This window comes from Morone saxatilis, unplaced genomic scaffold, assembly GCF_004916995.1.
Source record: "Morone saxatilis isolate NCDOM2014 unplaced genomic scaffold, NCSU_SB_2.0 Contig20, whole genome shotgun sequence".
NCBI lineage: Eukaryota > Metazoa > Chordata > Actinopteri > Moronidae > Morone > Morone saxatilis.
The window spans coordinates 5,344,485-5,360,431 of record NW_023339763.1 but is presented as its reverse complement, the minus strand read 5'-3'; the positions used below and the strand labels follow the sequence as shown (position 1 = coordinate 5,360,431).

The following is a 15,947-nucleotide window of genomic DNA, read 5'->3' as shown; positions in this document are numbered from 1 at the left end:
TTTTTTTTTTTTTTTGCTGGGGACCTTGTGGGTTCTTCTTATAATCCCTCAAGGTCCCATTTTCCTGCAGCTATCTACGTCAACTATTCCTGACTGGGCATTTGTTGTGCTTCATCTCCTCCCAGGCCTCCTCAGATATCGAGCTCCTATCACAGAAAAACAGTGTACACATTGGCCTGGGGACCCCCAGTCCCCCCGATGTCATTTGGTAAGTTCCTAATGAACTCTTAGCAACTGCAGCTGTTTGCTCCGTACGCTCTGACCCAGCAAAAACACTGGCAGTGGGACGCCGAAAAACCAGCGAGTCAGCAAAAAAGCCCAAACATCTCTGCACGCCCTTTTGTAATCGACTCTGTAATTGAATGAGCTGAGAAAACACTTACTGCTCAGCTCCCCCCACTTCAGCCGCTCGTTGGGAAATCAAGACGTAGGAAGTTAATTTTACCAGCTGTCGCCAGATGACATTTTGATTAGCGTATCAGTCACTCGCCTTCGAAGCCGTAAACGTAATTGTTGCCATGCCAACAATCTGCTGATGGCTCTTAAACGAACAAAAGGAGCCATTAACTTGTTTACCCGCAGCCTTGACACCAGTTCAGATCATTTCATATATCTGGCGGAACTCCACAATCTCATTGGTTCGGAGCGTGATGATGACTTACAATAGGTGTGCAGGGGAAATTGGGAGCAGCTGCTTCCTCCGTCTCTGGATACATAAAGACTGTCAACTTTCACACTCCTTTTTTTGTTCTTTACATTTCACATGTCACAAATCACAATTGCAGGGTAAACAAGCATTTTAGACCACCTGCTTTTTCCATAAATTGAGCTGAAACAGATGAACGCAGGGGTGACAACTCGCATTCCCTTTTATAAGAACATCTGTTCAACCAATTGCAGTACTTCATGGTGTCTATGTAGGAGATTAGGTATTCATATTTCACATCATATTGAAGGGTTCACAGGTGTTAAAAGGTTCATAATTCCTGTTAGTTTCCAGTGCAACATGATGAAAGTTGAAGCTATTTTTATTTAAATAAACCCTTTTATTTTGAATGGTGGACATTCTTGAAGTGTCCAATATCCTGTAATCAACCACTGAAATGCACAATTGCTCATACACTTCAAAGCTGAAGCAGGATAAAGTTCTGCAGTGAAATTAATAATTACAGTTTATGTGTTCACTTCGTAACTCATTACCATAGGTTTAATTAACAAGATACAGAACTCATCAACTGCTGAACCAAAATGTTTTTAAAACACATTGTTTGTCTGTGGTCAGTAGACAACCTACCACCCTGAAACCATCTATAGTTTTGTGTTTGTTTTCTGTGTGTGACACTCAGGTGCAGCAGGAGGAAAGCCATCGTACTGCCTGTACAGCTGCGCCGGCGAGGGCGTCATCCTGCAGCACGACCCGACGAAGCTGAGTGGAGAGGCATCGGACATCGACAAGCTGATCAGAGACACCAATGACATCAAGGTGGGAGGGATGTTGATGTGATCATGTGATTCTTTGTGACACTTAACCTGCAGCCAGATTTTTTAAGTACATGCTTCTTCATCATGGATAAGTGCCATAGTCTATTCAGTGGCCCGCACAGCGTTTTATTAGATGCTCTTATCCAGTAAGTACAGTTGTTTTCCCTGCATGCATCCATTGGCCGTTCACTAAATCACAGTTCCATATTTGTTTAAAATCCTATAGCCATTAAAGTCTAGAGATTTATTGTGATGGCTTTGCATGGCATTGGAAAGCCACGACTCGGTGGTACTGTATGTGCACACAAGGCAACAGTCTTGATTTATTTTCAAATGGATACAAATACTATTCCTTTGAATATTTTAATGTCGTAGAAATCAAAATTTAATTCAGTTTCTAGGATAAACAAGATGTCAGCAGTTACCTGCTCTGACAGCCACCACTGGGCCTGCAACCCAAAAGCAAAGAGAGCTCATTTAGGCTGCTGACATTATGATGAACAGAAAAACAACATATATATATACACAGAGAAATAAATTGTGTGTTCCTGCTATACCATAATTGAACTAGGAGCACCTGTCAGCAACAGTAAAACCTGACAAACACACCTCCAGGTGGAGAACAGACCCAGGGAAATTCACAAGAAGTTCTCATTGCCAGGGCTTTAATGGAGCAGATATTGTGGCCGGCGCTCCTGGCTGCGACAGTTTGTTTCATGTTTGCTGCAGAATGTAAATGGAGGTGATTTGAATAGGTTATAAAGGTGAGCTCTGCTTCCCAACAGCACAAGCTGTCTCCACACACCGACCTCAGCTGGAAGCCAGATGGGAAAGTGGTTGCCATCGGCAACGAGGACGGGTGAGTGAACGGCCGGCCTGACCCATCTTATAATAGACCATCAGCCTGTGGAGTCCTGTGAGGGACCAACTGTCCACTGACAGTGTGTAGTCTTTAGGCTACAGGATAATGGATTTGTTTCTGTGTGAACTGTTGAACTCTGCTAACTAGGTCACATTCTGAGTTTATGATTGGTTGTCATACTGACTTTTCTCCACACTTAAACATCCTGAAACAGGCCGATTCATAGTAAAAAAACTAAAACACATGAAGGTCTGTTCCAGGGAGCGATTGATTTAGTACGTGCAACACCATTACTCTGTAATGTGTAAACTATAGTTCTCTTTTGGTTTGTTTGTAGATGCTTACGTCAATCATCTGAATCATCTATTGGCAAACATGTTATTCACTTTTTTAGCTTTTAAATTTTTAACCTTAACATGTTTTGTGGTTAATTTTAGACTTTTAAAAAACAATGGAATTATATAAGGCTAAAGTAAATATTAAAGCAAGTATGTGACAAATGTACTACCTTGACTATCTGTTGGTATGACTTAACACTCTGATCAGTGGCTTTTCCAGATAGCAGATAGCAGTTTTCAATGAAACTGTGATACAAACCAACTACCCAAAAGACTGCCAATGTTGCTGTTGTTTTTTACCCCTTATTTTTGCTGCCATCAAGTAGCATGGAAATAAGTTAAGGCAGATTTAAAGAACATCTATGTTCGTTTTATGTAAGTTTTAAAGTTAGTTTTCTGTAAGCATGAAACCAAAAAACCTTGGAAGGCATATCCTTGTTATGTCGCTATCGGTGGATGTCTAAGTTCCTCAAATTATAGATTTTTAAAAACCATTGCTTTCTTTTGTTGTGCCTTACTTACATACAGTTACTTTTAAATACTATTTAAAGTTCTTGTGTTCCTTTTTTTTTATTTATTTTTTACATATGTCTGATCACATGCTTCCTGCTGCAGGTGTATAGATGTGTATCAGGCTCCCAGTCTGAAGCTCTTGTGCAGCATCCAGCAGCACCACAAGATCATCAACACGTTACGATGGCATCACGACCACAGCTCTCCGCCAGAGCTGCACTGCCTCCTGGCCTCGGGTTCCAGCAATGCCACCGTCTTCATACACGATCTCCACTCCGTCATAGGTGGGACACATTCAGACACATTTTATTATTCGATCTGTCAGAGGAATTTCCTCATAAAGCATAGATTATTTGCAAAACTGAGTTTTTTAGTGTAAAATAGTTAAACTCAGCCGAAGTCAAAGAAAATTAAACTTTAACAATAACAAACCAACTTTCTTTCAAATGTGTTTGTGACCAAAGGACTTTCTTTTTCTCTGAAGTTAGCTTCTCATACAAAAAAAATATTGTCAGAGGGCGCCTTACCTCTTTCAAGCTTGACAAAACACAGGAAAAGCTCCACCAATTCAATTCTCAGCAGTTTCAAACTGAACCGTCTTTACCCAAATACCTAAAACCACTCATTGTACTTATGAAGCTTGTTACAGGCCTGGGATTAAGCACTACCTTAATTTGGGAATACAATGTTCAAAAACCTTCAATAGAGTATTTTTCTGTCTGAAGTACAAGTGGGAGTATTCCATTCAGCTGGTAGCGTTTTTTTCCACCTACTGCACAGAATTTACCCCCCTTTCTCTGTCTTCCAAAGCCACTACAATGAATTTAAGAAAGGAGGTAAAAGTATACAAAGCAGATAAAGGGAAAAAAGTTTTTACTTTTGGATGAACACCACATCTTAGCTATGTAACTTTTTAAGGGTGACTGACGTTTAAGTGATTGACATTTGTGTTTTCCTTTTGCACAGAGAATCCTCCCGAAAGCCCTGTGGTGTTGACAGAGCCGTATCGCAGGCTGTGTGGTCATACAGCTAAAATCACTGGCATGGCCTGGAGTCCACACCACGACGCCCGACTGGTCACCGTCTCATATGATGGCACAGCCCAGGTCAGTACCTTCATCAAGCAAGGCAATTTATCCATCATTGTTGTATAATGATAAATAAACATCCTTGCTTCCCTTGCCTCACTTTCATTTGAAATAAATTAACGTTTGTAGTTCCTTTATGCTACACAGAGAGAGAAATTAAGATAATCAAATTCATAGAATAACATAAATAAATCAATATATACAGCTATTTAAATACATATGTACACATATCTACCATAGTCTGTCTGAATCAACCCAAAAAAACATCTTGAGTCTGTACACACATATTCCTTTTTGAGGTTGTGGATTTGGGCTCACTGCTCATCTAAAATGTGGACAATGTCCATGTTTTCTTTGTAATAATTATTCTAATAATAATTCTGTTTTTTTCGTCCATCCAGGTGTGGGACGTGCTGCAGGAGGCGGCTCTCTCTAACTACCGGGGTCACGTTGGTTATCTGCTGTGTGTGGACTGGTCGCCCGTCGATCCAGATGTGATCTGGACAGGAGGGAAGGATTTCACCCTGCAGGAGTGGAGAGTCTCCAAACAAGAGTTTACAAAGCCACCTAAAGGTTAACACCTGTCTTTGCAGCGCTGCTGAAACACCCAGAACCACATCAACACTTAAGAGCAGGTTAAAGGAAAGTTCTCCTTCTGCCTTGTGCTGTAGCCAGCAGATGGTAACGTTCACATGCTTATCCTCTCAGGGAAAAAGATGGTCGACCTGCGGGAGAAGAAGAAGGCCAATCCCAAGGCGAAGAAGAAGAAGGCATCAGGGCCCGGAGGAGCTGTGTCGGTAGAGACGAACGGAGAGCCAGTTACAGGAGGACAGAAGGCGGTGACTGGGCAGGAGCTGTCTGGTGAAGATGAGGAAGATGAAGTCAGCTCCACTAACAGTCCTGTACCTCCACCAGGTAACAGAGCAGAAAACAACTGTTCTTACTGATTTTAAAAATGCTAAGATTGTTGGGACCTTTTGAGTGTATAGCCAACTTTATTCTGACATTTCTCAGCTACTTTTGAGATGCAACGAAAATCCTCTGCTGTCGTAAAGAGCAAAGACAAACCAGGTGCGTGCTTTAATTTTATAAATCAACATCAGATGAATGTATTTTTGAAATTGGGTTTATGTTTTTTACTTGTTACTGTATGGGCTTGTCCATGTGTTTCAGACTTAAACCTCTTGAAGAAGAAGAAGCCTCGCTCCATGCTGCCCGTCAGTACCTCCATGGACCATCGGCCCAAAGAGGATCTGCTGCAAGACTGCATCAATCTGGCCTCAGTCAAATACAGCAACGGTGAGACGGAGTCTGCTATGGAGAAGTTTGTTTACATCTGGTCAGAAGATGTTTAACGCAGTTAAGCCTCATGGTTGAGAGTTGAAAAACCAGTGGGACCAGGGGTTTAGGTCAAGGTAATCATAGCCAAATCAGAATCATTTCATTTATACATTTTTAAATGTTAAAGCTCAAGTTGAAGTTCAGGAGTAATCCAGGCCAAAATAACAAATGCAATAAGCCTTTCTGACATCAAGTTGATGCAAAGACGGTATAGATCAGTTCTGTACATCAAAACTTCTCACAATACACAAATACTGATATAGTGCAGCTTCTCAGCCATGCAGCCAGCAACACACACAATAGTACATATTAAATCTTAATCAAAATTATTACACTTTATGACATATAAGATGAACTTGTAGAAGATCAGATGTGGTCTAACACTCAACAAAGAACATATTAAATTAAGTCACAGCAGCACAGCACAATGTCAAAAATAAAAACAAACGGATCAGGTGGTCACAGTCATGCGTGCGAAGAAAAACTCACTGCATAAATAATAATAATAATAATAAATAATAATAAAAAGGAGATACAAGGTAAAACAGGCTGAGGTTAGTTTCATCATCACCACATTTTACCCAAAGGTGTCTGTGTCAAGTGGCCATTATTTCAAAGTAAAATATTGATCCATCTACACCAGGACTTATGAGCAAATGTTATATGAGCAAGCTTGTTTACTGGACTGTGTGTGGTTGTGGTTTCCAGCACCCCCTGCAGGCTGTGTCCCAGGCCAGGGAGAGCACATCCATCTGGGTCTCTTCTCTGACAGACAGGCTCTGTACCGCATGCTCGAGGCAGAAGGTATGTTGTTTTTCTCAGCCTGGAATATTGGTCTTGTTTATTTCCTCATGGCATTCATTTTCTTTTGTTTACTCACGAGTAAGTCTTAATGGTGTGAGGATTTCAGTAAGTCACCTGCTCTGCTGTGTCTCGTTCTACAGAGGAGGGTCACGTGGAGGCGGGTCACTACGACTCTGTGGTGTACGTACGGCTGTGGAGCGGGGACCTGGAGGGAGCGCTGCAGCTCGCCACAGAGAAAGGAGAGCTGAGCGATCACCTGCTCTCTGTCGCTCCTATGGGTAGGGACTTATATTGATATCAAGCTGATACTCTGTGCCTCTGATATATGATATATCCAGATGTTATGCAAAATTTGAGACAGCTATACTGAAAATTTTCAGCTCAAAATGTTGGACCTTATAAAGTGAAAAATAATATCTATTATTTACTTTTAACTTTCTCATAATTTGGATTTTTGACTTTCACAGGGTACTTGCTTACAATACAGTACATGTGATTAATAGCTGTTTGTATGTATGTATGTGCATGTATCATGATCATGTATTTTCCTCCTCCAGCCGGTTTTGAGGTGTGGAGCCGGACAGTGGAGGCCTTCGTCAAGCAGCTGTGTCTGCAGGAGCAGTACCTGAAGGCAGCGTCCCACCTGCTGTCAATCAACAAGCTGTACGAGGCTGTCGACCTGCTGCGCTCTCACAAGCTCTACAGGTTCACCTTTTCTAGATTTTGGTTTTTCATAGACAATTATTTTTAATATTTATTATATGGATTATTTGCTTATTTTTTACCTTTGGTCACAAAGAGGAATGTAAAATGAAAGTACTTTTCTATACATTTCTATTTAACGTTACACTAAATAATAAGACTTCTTTTTATTCTCATTTTTAAATGTCATGCTGATCTTGGCATGCCTCTTGCTTTCAGTGCCATCTGCAGGTTATCTATGTTCATATGCTAACAGAACAGATGTGTGTTGTATGTCAGGGAGGCCATAGCGCTGGTCAAAGCCAGGCTGCCAGCAGACGAGCCCGTCCTCACGGAGCTGTACACCTGCTGGGCAGCCACGCTGGAGAAGGACGGACATTTCTCTGCAGCTGCTAAATGGTGAGAAATTGAAGCATTTATGAAATCGTCTCTCCTGCTGTTTATGGTTAAACTAGCATTTAATATTAATTTAAATCACACCTCATTTAAACATACCCACTCTCCTGTTTGTTTTACCTCATCTTCCAGTTACTTGGCTGCGGGTGCCAGTTTTGACGCTGCTAAAGTAATCGCCAGGAAGAATGATGTCTCCTCGCTGAGGACGGCGGCCAATCTTGCCAGAATCTCAGGAGAGGTCGCTCTCGCTCAGTCGCTGGCGCTGCGGTGCGCTAAAGACCTGGCTGCTGCTCTGGACTGGGTCAAGGCCCAGGAGGTCCTGAGCTCACAGGAGAGCCTGCTGGTCAGTGGCAAAAACATCTTGGACAGAGACAAACATTTCTGACACCCAAATAATGCAGATCTTTACTGTGTTTTCAAAATGTGAATAAGTTAACTGCAGTTTATACATCAGCTGCAGTAAACTCATCATTGTTTCATCCCTTCGCAGGTCCACAGGCTGCATCTTGGCGTCGCTGAGCTGCTGGCTGCGATGCTGGCAGACTCTCAGGTTGCATCCCAGCCCTGCGTCTCCAGTCACCCGTGGGTGTCACGAGGCGAGCGTCACGTCAGCATCCAGGACCGAGTGAGAGACGTGTGGGAGCGGCAATTTGGTGTTTCGCAAAAGTCAGCCGGACACCGCAGCGCCGAAACTCTTCTGCAGGAGCTGAAGTCTGTGGAGAGTCCAACACCCACCGCCAACATTCCCCTCAAACAGGTGCAGCGTCCTTTTTTGGAGTTTATACAGTGTGACTTCAGATTTATGTTGGTTAAAAAGAGCCTAGAGAAGTGTGTTACAAATTGATGAAGTAAGTTGGATTAATAACTCACAATGCACAAAAGAAACCATTTCCTTTTTCTGACTCTGCCTCGTTGTCTTTTTGTCTGTCGGTGTCTCACTCGTCCTCAGGTTCAGCTGTATTCATCCCTCCATCTGACCCGTGCTGTGTTGAGCTGGTTATTGGACGATGATGGACAGCTGATAAAGGAGCTGTGGCAGGCCGTGGCCTGGTTCAGAGATGCTGGACACCTTGATGTCTCTGCAGAGCTCTGCAACCTGCTGTTCCCTGACGGTATGTCTGTCCATCTGACTGACTGTCTATCCAAACATTTCTGAATTGGGTGCAACACAAATCTTCCATCCATTTCTTTCTTAAGTGTACTTTTTTGGCATCAATCAGAAACATATTGACAGCATGTTATTTAAGTATAAAATGGTCAAGCGTAGTCCTCACATTTCAAGCATCTGTAAGATTTTGTTTTGGTTGATTTGGCGACACCCTGTGGTGATAATTTAAATCCCAGAATTACATTTTTACCCAAATACACTATAAGTAGTATACACAAGTATATACTATGTACTAATAAATAACTAATTAGTAAGATATTAATGAACTATTGATGGAATGGAACTACTGAACCATTTTGGACTGGAATTATTTGAGGTGTGTGCTGACATCAAATACACTACAGCTTTAAAATTCAGCTGCTAATTTCAAATTTTACCAACCATTTTAAAATGTATGCATTTAGAAAACTATTCAACAGCCATTCATGCAGCAAAAATGATCAACACTTTCTGGTTCCAGTTTAAATCTGAGGAATTGCTGTTTTTCTTTGTTATATATCATTGTAAGTTGAATATTTTATATATTGGGGGGGGGGGGCAAAAATTTGGGGGGGGGGGCAATAATGATGGGAATATTTCAGTATTTTCTACCATTTTTAAGACAAAAAAATGATCTGGTCAGTCAACAGCCTAATACATATAGGAATGAATCATTAGTTGCAGCCATTATGTATTCATTTTACATTCTAAGCTGTAACTGGAGCTATCATACCATTCATCCATACTTTGTTTTTCTTTCATTCATCAGGTGATGTCAGTGTTTGTTCCAGGAAACATCCCAAAACACTTCATCACACAGAAACAGAAGCCAAAGCTGCTGCCGACAGTCTGCAGGCTTTTGTCCATTACCAGCATCTGTACGAACACTGGTGGAGCAACTCCATCCAGATCCAGAACGGCTGTTCCCGCTCAGCAGTTGACTCCAGTCCTGGAGACGAGGTGAAGGACAAAGTGGTGAACGGAGGAGTTTCAGAGGAGGGTGTCTGCCCAGCGACCAGGTTGGATAAACAGGACTTTGGTGCGTCTCTGCTTCTGTCTGAGCATCACGCTGCCTGTCAGGCCACTCAGAGGTCAGTGATAGAGATCCAGGAGCGGCTGGCAGCCATGGTGCTGCAGCACAGCAGAGCCCAGAGACCACAGCTCGACTCTGGGGAGAAAGAGCCTGACGCGCCCACGCAGGTCTCCAACACCGGAGAATCATCAAACAGCCAGGGGTCTGCTGATGCTGGGTGAGAGCTCTCTTATTGATTGACTCATTTTTTTGTTATTTTCTGGGTTTGAAGCTATAAATATACTACTCAGAACACTGGAAAATGTCATTCCAAAAACACATGCAGTAGGCAGGGTTTGAGGAAAAACTTTAATAAATGTTAATTGTAATATAATGTATATTTTATAAATGAGTTATCTAACTATACTGCTAGTTAAATGTATAACAACAACATAATCATAACTGTAAAGTGCATAATTCTTATGCGCCGGTCATACTTTTTGTATATAAAATATACTATATAGAATAATGTAGTGAAATAAAATGTACAATATTTCCTGCTGAAATGTTGCGTAATAGAAGTATAAAGTAGTAGATAAAGTACAAGTACCTCAAAATTGTTCTTAAGCACTGTATTTGAGTAAGTGTGTTCAGTTGCGTTCCACCACCGCCTTTTGTGTCCTTGGCATATTTTGAGTTAAATATTTCAGATCTTTTAGCTGCCCAATGAATGTAAACAGAGAGTGTCCCACAGTTGTGTCTCATCCTGAACAGTTTGGCGATTGTCCATTTAAGCGTCTATATTTTCTCTCCCTCAGGCCCGAGGACCAGGAGACTCTGCTCTCTTTGTCTTCCAAGATGTCTGAACACCAGAAACGGCTGGCTGACCTGCCTGACACAATCAAGGTACAACTCCATACACAACACATACAGTATGAGATTACAGGAGGAGGGGCAGCTTCCTCTTAGGTGCATTCTTATCGGAAAATTTAAGTTTCTCTGCCAGTTATTTTGGTGATAATGCTTTTGTAGTTTCATATTTTGAATGTAGTTTTACTTGTAGTGGAACATTTTGACGTGACCATCCACATTCTTTAGTTTCTCGCAGTTTGATGTGGTGAAGCTTTGTTGTTGTTCATGCAGCCAAAAACAATCTGCATCCAGATTTCACATAATCACCAGTGCTAATGAACAATTACATTCTGTTTCCTCTCAGATGTATCCTCACCCAGATGTTGTTGAATGCTGCCTGGTTCTCCTGCACCTCAGCAAGGCTTCGCCATCTGTCTCCGAGTCCCTCCAACAAGAGGCCAAAGATCTGCTCCGCAAATACGGAACAAATCCCTCTGTCCTCAAAGCTTGTCAGCGATTCCTCACCTAAATCTTCTCCATAAATCTTCCATTAGCGGCCTGAACAAAGCACTTACACTGTACAGCTTTTTGTTGAATAAAAAAAACCATTTAATTATAAAACGTGCAAACATCCTGAGTCTGTTTGAGTCGGCATTCAGAAAAGCCTTAAGGAGGCTCAGATTGATTTCTGCTGGTTTTGGAAGAGATTTAGGTTCTTACAAGGTAAATTCAGGTAAGAGTTGAATGATGTGCCATTTGTTGCTTTGGAAGGATTCCAGTTTGTTTAACAACTGCTTCATGAGAAAGTGTCTGAGGCAAATAACCCACAAAAATAAAGAAGTTGGGCTAGAACGCCGTCAAAACAATATGCTACTTGGGTTACACTGGAGAAATATCTGAATAATTACATTAGGAGATTTTGAAATTACTTACAAGATAATGCTGTGCATAAATACAGGCCTGTTTATAATTAAAACTGTGTAGGCATGGTGGTTAGACTGTCAAAGACCACTAACTGAACATGAGATGTAGAGTTCCTTTCCTCACACTGAATGTCTTTCACTTTTGCTGCTCAGTTTGTGTAGACTGGTCTGTAATTTAACAGAAAATCCCTTTAATGTAACAAACTCTTCCAATTTAGATAAACCCATTAACATCAAGCCAAATATTCTACTTCCAGCTTCTCACATAAATATTCGCTACTTTAGAACACTTTACTTTGAAAATCTTTGGCATTTCAAAAGCTGGAAATTTTGGCTTGATACTGTAAACAGTTAATTACTAGTTCACCTGTTTTCTTTTGGCATTTTAAATGCGTTCTTTCGAGATTGTAGACAACTTTCCAGGTAAGAGGAACTGTTTGGATGAACCTTTCCATTAGGTTTCATCTACTGCTTCCCAACTTCTAGATAACAGGGTCTAGACTAGAGTTTCTAATTACCTAAAATGAACCCTTGCAAAGAAATGTTGAACAATCTGTGTGTCAGTGTACGGCTAGTAAAGAAGATCAAATACTTAACATTTACATTGAAAATACAAAACAATTTAATATACAACTGTTTAAAACAATGTCGAATGTAAAAACAACAGTAACCACAACATCTGTAAAGCTGACGGTGGACAGTTTGTTTTGGTGGGTGAATGTACAGAAAGACAGTAGTTTGCCCATTGAAACACATGCATAACCAAGCACTGGTATACACTTTGACGCCCGCTGTTAAAAGTTTCTGAAAGTGGAAAAGAGCTAAAACATTTTTATTTTCATCAAAATTATACATTTTAATTTACAGGCCCTTCCAACATTAACTTAAAAAATGAAATCCCTGCAACAAGAGATGAGTCCCGCTGATGAACGATAGTGTGAACTGAAGAATTGGACTGTTTTTTTTGTTAAGGTTTGGTCTGAAATCACAGTATGATACAGGAGCTGGTCCCATGCTGTTAAAGAAGGGTGTCACTATAACGCTGTAAAAAAAAAAAAAGATCCAACAGATTAAAAAAAGTGTTCTGAATATATGGCAATATACTCAGTAAAAAGCGACTAAAAAGAAACAGGTGAGCCAGTGAAGGATCCACTGTCACCATGAGTCCATTTTACAGTCACTCAGGAGGACAATTTAAAGAGATGTGTTTAGTTTGGTCTTGTTCAGGGACCGAGTGTTGAGGGAGATCAGAGGGAAAATCTGCTGGTTGGGTTTTAAAACAAGTGCGTATTCCACTTGAAGATTTGAGCGCTCAGTCAGTGCTTGTTATTCGTCTCCTCCTGGCCCGAGCTGGAGATGCCGTTCTGGGGTTGGGTGGAGCCCGAGCCCAGGCCGTACAATCTCCCACAATACTTTGCATCATCAATGTTGTCTTCAAAGAAAAGCTATATAAAAACAAAAGCAGATTTCAGTTAGACGGCCGTCCTCTGAAAAGGTTTAGTGTTTCCTAACACAGCTTTGACAAAAGATAGAAACACACAAAGCAATTTCTACGAGAACCTTCCATCTCTAGCGAGGAGCATGGTCGGCTATCCTGGTCGTGTTCAGGGCAAAGTTCTAATAAATGACCTGATCTGGAAGGGGGTGACGAATGGCTATCAGTGGGTTAGGGAGAAAAGGGCAGTTTGATGGGAGTAACAGAAACATAGTAATAATAATAATATAAATAATAATATAGGATTGTTCAAACATTTGTGATTGCTTCATGGGTTGAACTTTTAGTTACACCAAGTAGTGCTGCATGAGGTGACCACTAAAGGTTCACTGTTCACTGTTCTTCTGGTTAATGGCTTTCAGTTTTTCAAGACTTGATGATTTTTCCCCAACGACTGATTTGATTAAACTAATTAAATCCTCAGTTCACAGTAAACAAAGACCTTTGGTAGTGAGGGCAGCAAAGAATTGAAAATACACGGAAGCTGATTATGCTGCAGATGGACTACTGTCCTACAAGTGAAAAAGAAGCAAAAAGCTCTGGATATGTGTGACCGTACCTCTTTCATCCTGAAGAAAGCCATGCCGGTGAGCAGCGAGTCTGATCCGGCCTGATGCTGCCGCCCGATCCTCTTCAGTTCCAGCTGGTCTGCTACTTCCTGTAGTCCTCCCTGCACAGACACAATCAAACGTCTCAAGACTTGTTTTTTTTCTCCACAATTTGACGGATTTCGGCTCCTATGTACAGGTGGATGTACCCCATCCCCAACTACAGTCTGCCCACCCCCTCTGTCTGCATCCAGTCCATCATACCTTGAGGTTCTTGCAGCTCTTCATCAAGTACTTGACGTCGTAGATTGCGGGGAAGAACAGGTTGAGGATCTGGAAAAAGTCGTGTTCCTCCTCCGGGAGCCGCGCGTCTGTCAGGAGCTTCACCAGGTAGCCGAAGTCGTAGCCGCTGAGAAACAAAGAACACGAGGATTCAGGTCAGGATGGACTGGATTACACTGAAGTTACTGGGTTGGTTCAAACTAATTACAATCTTCATTACCTCTAATGGGTGCGACTACTAGTGAACCCCTTGCTTTGTAACATAAATTAGGTCAGGGTCTCAAATTCATTTCTTTTAATCCTCCCTAATTCCCTAAAACAGCACTGGCGGCTGCTACAGAGGTTATCACAGGCTGAATAACACTGGAGAGTATTTCTCTTTTCTCTTGATGGAAAGCTTGCTTTCGCTCTTCCCCTGACTGGCTGACTTGGTAAAGAGTTTGACGGTGCACGGTGTGTAAAAACCAACACTACAAAGGCTGAATCAGAACCATCACCCGACCTGTGGAAGGACAGCCACTTGACGTTTTCACACAGCACCAGACCAGACGTCATGAGGAGCTCGGCAAAGTAGAGCGTGTCGATTCCCTCTTCTTCGTGTTTTTTAAACTGGAGGCCGGAGTTCTGTAGCAGGTCTATGGAGTCCTGTGAGTACATGTCTTCTCTGTGAGGAGCAAAAACCCAGACAGACACTCAGGCAGTGCTGCAAACAACCACCTGTGTTTCAAAACATGCATAAAGACAGAGTCTTAGAAAGTGCCAGAAGACAACAGTCTGCCTACGTGAGGTTGAACTTGAAGTTAAACTGCCACGTCGTCGTGCCGGGAGGATAGTCTCCGTCCTCGTTCATGAATGTGAGGCCAAGCTGGATGATCTTCAGGAGGTCAACGTTGCACCTCAGCAGCTGGTACTGGTAGTCCACCGTGCTGCGAAACTCGCCGATCGGCCGCACAACCACCCCGGGGAATTCTGTGTCCTGATGAAGAAGAAAACAACAACAACACACTGAGAGATAACTCCACCCTTCAATATCCCTGCACTGTTACTATGGACAGAATGAAAGTTTTTTTCCGCTTTGCCTCAACCTGCCAGATCTTTATCTTTTTTTTGTTTGGTTTTACACATCAGCTGGAAAATACCATGAATGTCTGATCTCCTCCTGTGCACCAAGACATTGTTCACTGTCGTTTACTGAAATGAGGTCCTCTTTAAGGCAAAACAAAGCAGACAGTGGAGAGAAAACTGAGCTAATCCAATTCAAAATGTATTCTGAAGATCAAATTTGGACTTTCACCTGTTAACAAGTCAAAATAAATACATGAGAAAGTCATTCTGTACAGTGTCTCTGCTATCAACGAATGAAATCATCACTCCCCTTCATCCCACCAACGTCCAGCTCCTCTCCGAGCTGCCCGTCACTCACCATGGCAATGTAATTGTAGCTTTGAATAATCTGCCGAATCTTCCTCATTTCCTCCTCCACGTTGCTCGCCCAGACTTCACAGATGATCTGACTGGAGTCTGTGAGTGCGGCTGGCATGTTGGCAGGTCAGGAAGAGAGCTCGAAACTCCGACAGTCCCGCAGCGCTTGTAAAGGGGGCGGAGGGGAGGCACTGTGATGAAGAAAGAGAACTCTGGGAGAGGAAGAGGAGGAGGAGGAAGGAGGAGGAGGAATTAGAGAATGGATTCAAATCTCACTGCAAGACTGGTATAAGGATAATAAAGGATGGAAAACTACGATTAGTACCACTACTACTGTTACCGCTGAGAATGATGATAAATGTCACAGAATGAACAAGGTGTGTAAATAAATCAGTGTCAGAAAGGAGAATCAACTTAAATAAAAAGACATTACATTACAACCATGTAACTCACAGCCTGTTTAATGCATAGGAAATGGTTTTATAGAGTTATTAGGCATACGTTTCAAGTCGTAGAATTAAAATAGTAACACATTGAATGCTTAGCGCCATTTGCAGTTTTCAATTTCAAGTGTACGGCCTTAAAAAGACACACATCGAAGCTGTACTGTTGTGTTTCAGGGAGGTACTTCATCAGGCTGTGGGCTTCTTAAGAGTTGCATTAGAGCTGTTTTTACTATTCAGCCTCTACTCCCATTGATGTGGCGTAATGCAGCATGTTTCCTCACACACACACACACA

The 15,947-nt window shown here is 41.9% G+C and overlaps 2 protein-coding genes across 2 annotated transcripts in view; one reads left to right on the top strand and one right to left on the bottom strand.

Moving 5' to 3' along the window:
- The window catches only part of gemin5 (gem (nuclear organelle) associated protein 5), a 20,556-nt gene extending 9,398 nt beyond the window's left edge, over positions 1-11,158 (top strand). Inside the window, exons 10-28 of the mRNA XM_035666439.1 lie at positions 126-208; positions 1,347-1,483; positions 2,268-2,341; positions 3,298-3,479; positions 4,162-4,301; positions 4,685-4,856; positions 4,992-5,198; positions 5,298-5,354; positions 5,457-5,582; positions 6,333-6,428; positions 6,569-6,706; positions 6,986-7,133; positions 7,410-7,529; positions 7,659-7,869; positions 8,017-8,283; positions 8,476-8,638; positions 9,443-9,923; positions 10,504-10,591; positions 10,902-11,158. Coding sequence (XP_035522332.1) covers positions 126-208; positions 1,347-1,483; positions 2,268-2,341; positions 3,298-3,479; positions 4,162-4,301; positions 4,685-4,856; positions 4,992-5,198; positions 5,298-5,354; positions 5,457-5,582; positions 6,333-6,428; positions 6,569-6,706; positions 6,986-7,133; positions 7,410-7,529; positions 7,659-7,869; positions 8,017-8,283; positions 8,476-8,638; positions 9,443-9,923; positions 10,504-10,591; positions 10,902-11,066 — 3,055 coding nt within the window. The 3' untranslated portion in view covers positions 11,067-11,158. The remainder of the gene's footprint in view (positions 1-125; positions 209-1,346; positions 1,484-2,267; positions 2,342-3,297; positions 3,480-4,161; positions 4,302-4,684; positions 4,857-4,991; positions 5,199-5,297; positions 5,355-5,456; positions 5,583-6,332; positions 6,429-6,568; positions 6,707-6,985; positions 7,134-7,409; positions 7,530-7,658; positions 7,870-8,016; positions 8,284-8,475; positions 8,639-9,442; positions 9,924-10,503; positions 10,592-10,901) is intronic.
- A 900-nt stretch (positions 11,159-12,058) lies between these two features.
- The window catches only part of cnot8 (CCR4-NOT transcription complex, subunit 8), a 4,536-nt gene continuing 647 nt past the window's right edge, over positions 12,059-15,947 (bottom strand). Inside the window, exons 2-7 of the mRNA XM_035666441.1 lie at positions 15,209-15,419; positions 14,568-14,761; positions 14,288-14,449; positions 13,768-13,912; positions 13,515-13,625; positions 12,059-12,905 (exon numbers count right to left, since the gene is read on the bottom strand). Of these exons, the coding sequence (XP_035522334.1) occupies positions 12,777-12,905; positions 13,515-13,625; positions 13,768-13,912; positions 14,288-14,449; positions 14,568-14,761; positions 15,209-15,325 (858 nt within the window). The 5' untranslated portion in view covers positions 15,326-15,419 and the 3' untranslated portion in view covers positions 12,059-12,776. The remainder of the gene's footprint in view (positions 12,906-13,514; positions 13,626-13,767; positions 13,913-14,287; positions 14,450-14,567; positions 14,762-15,208; positions 15,420-15,947) is intronic.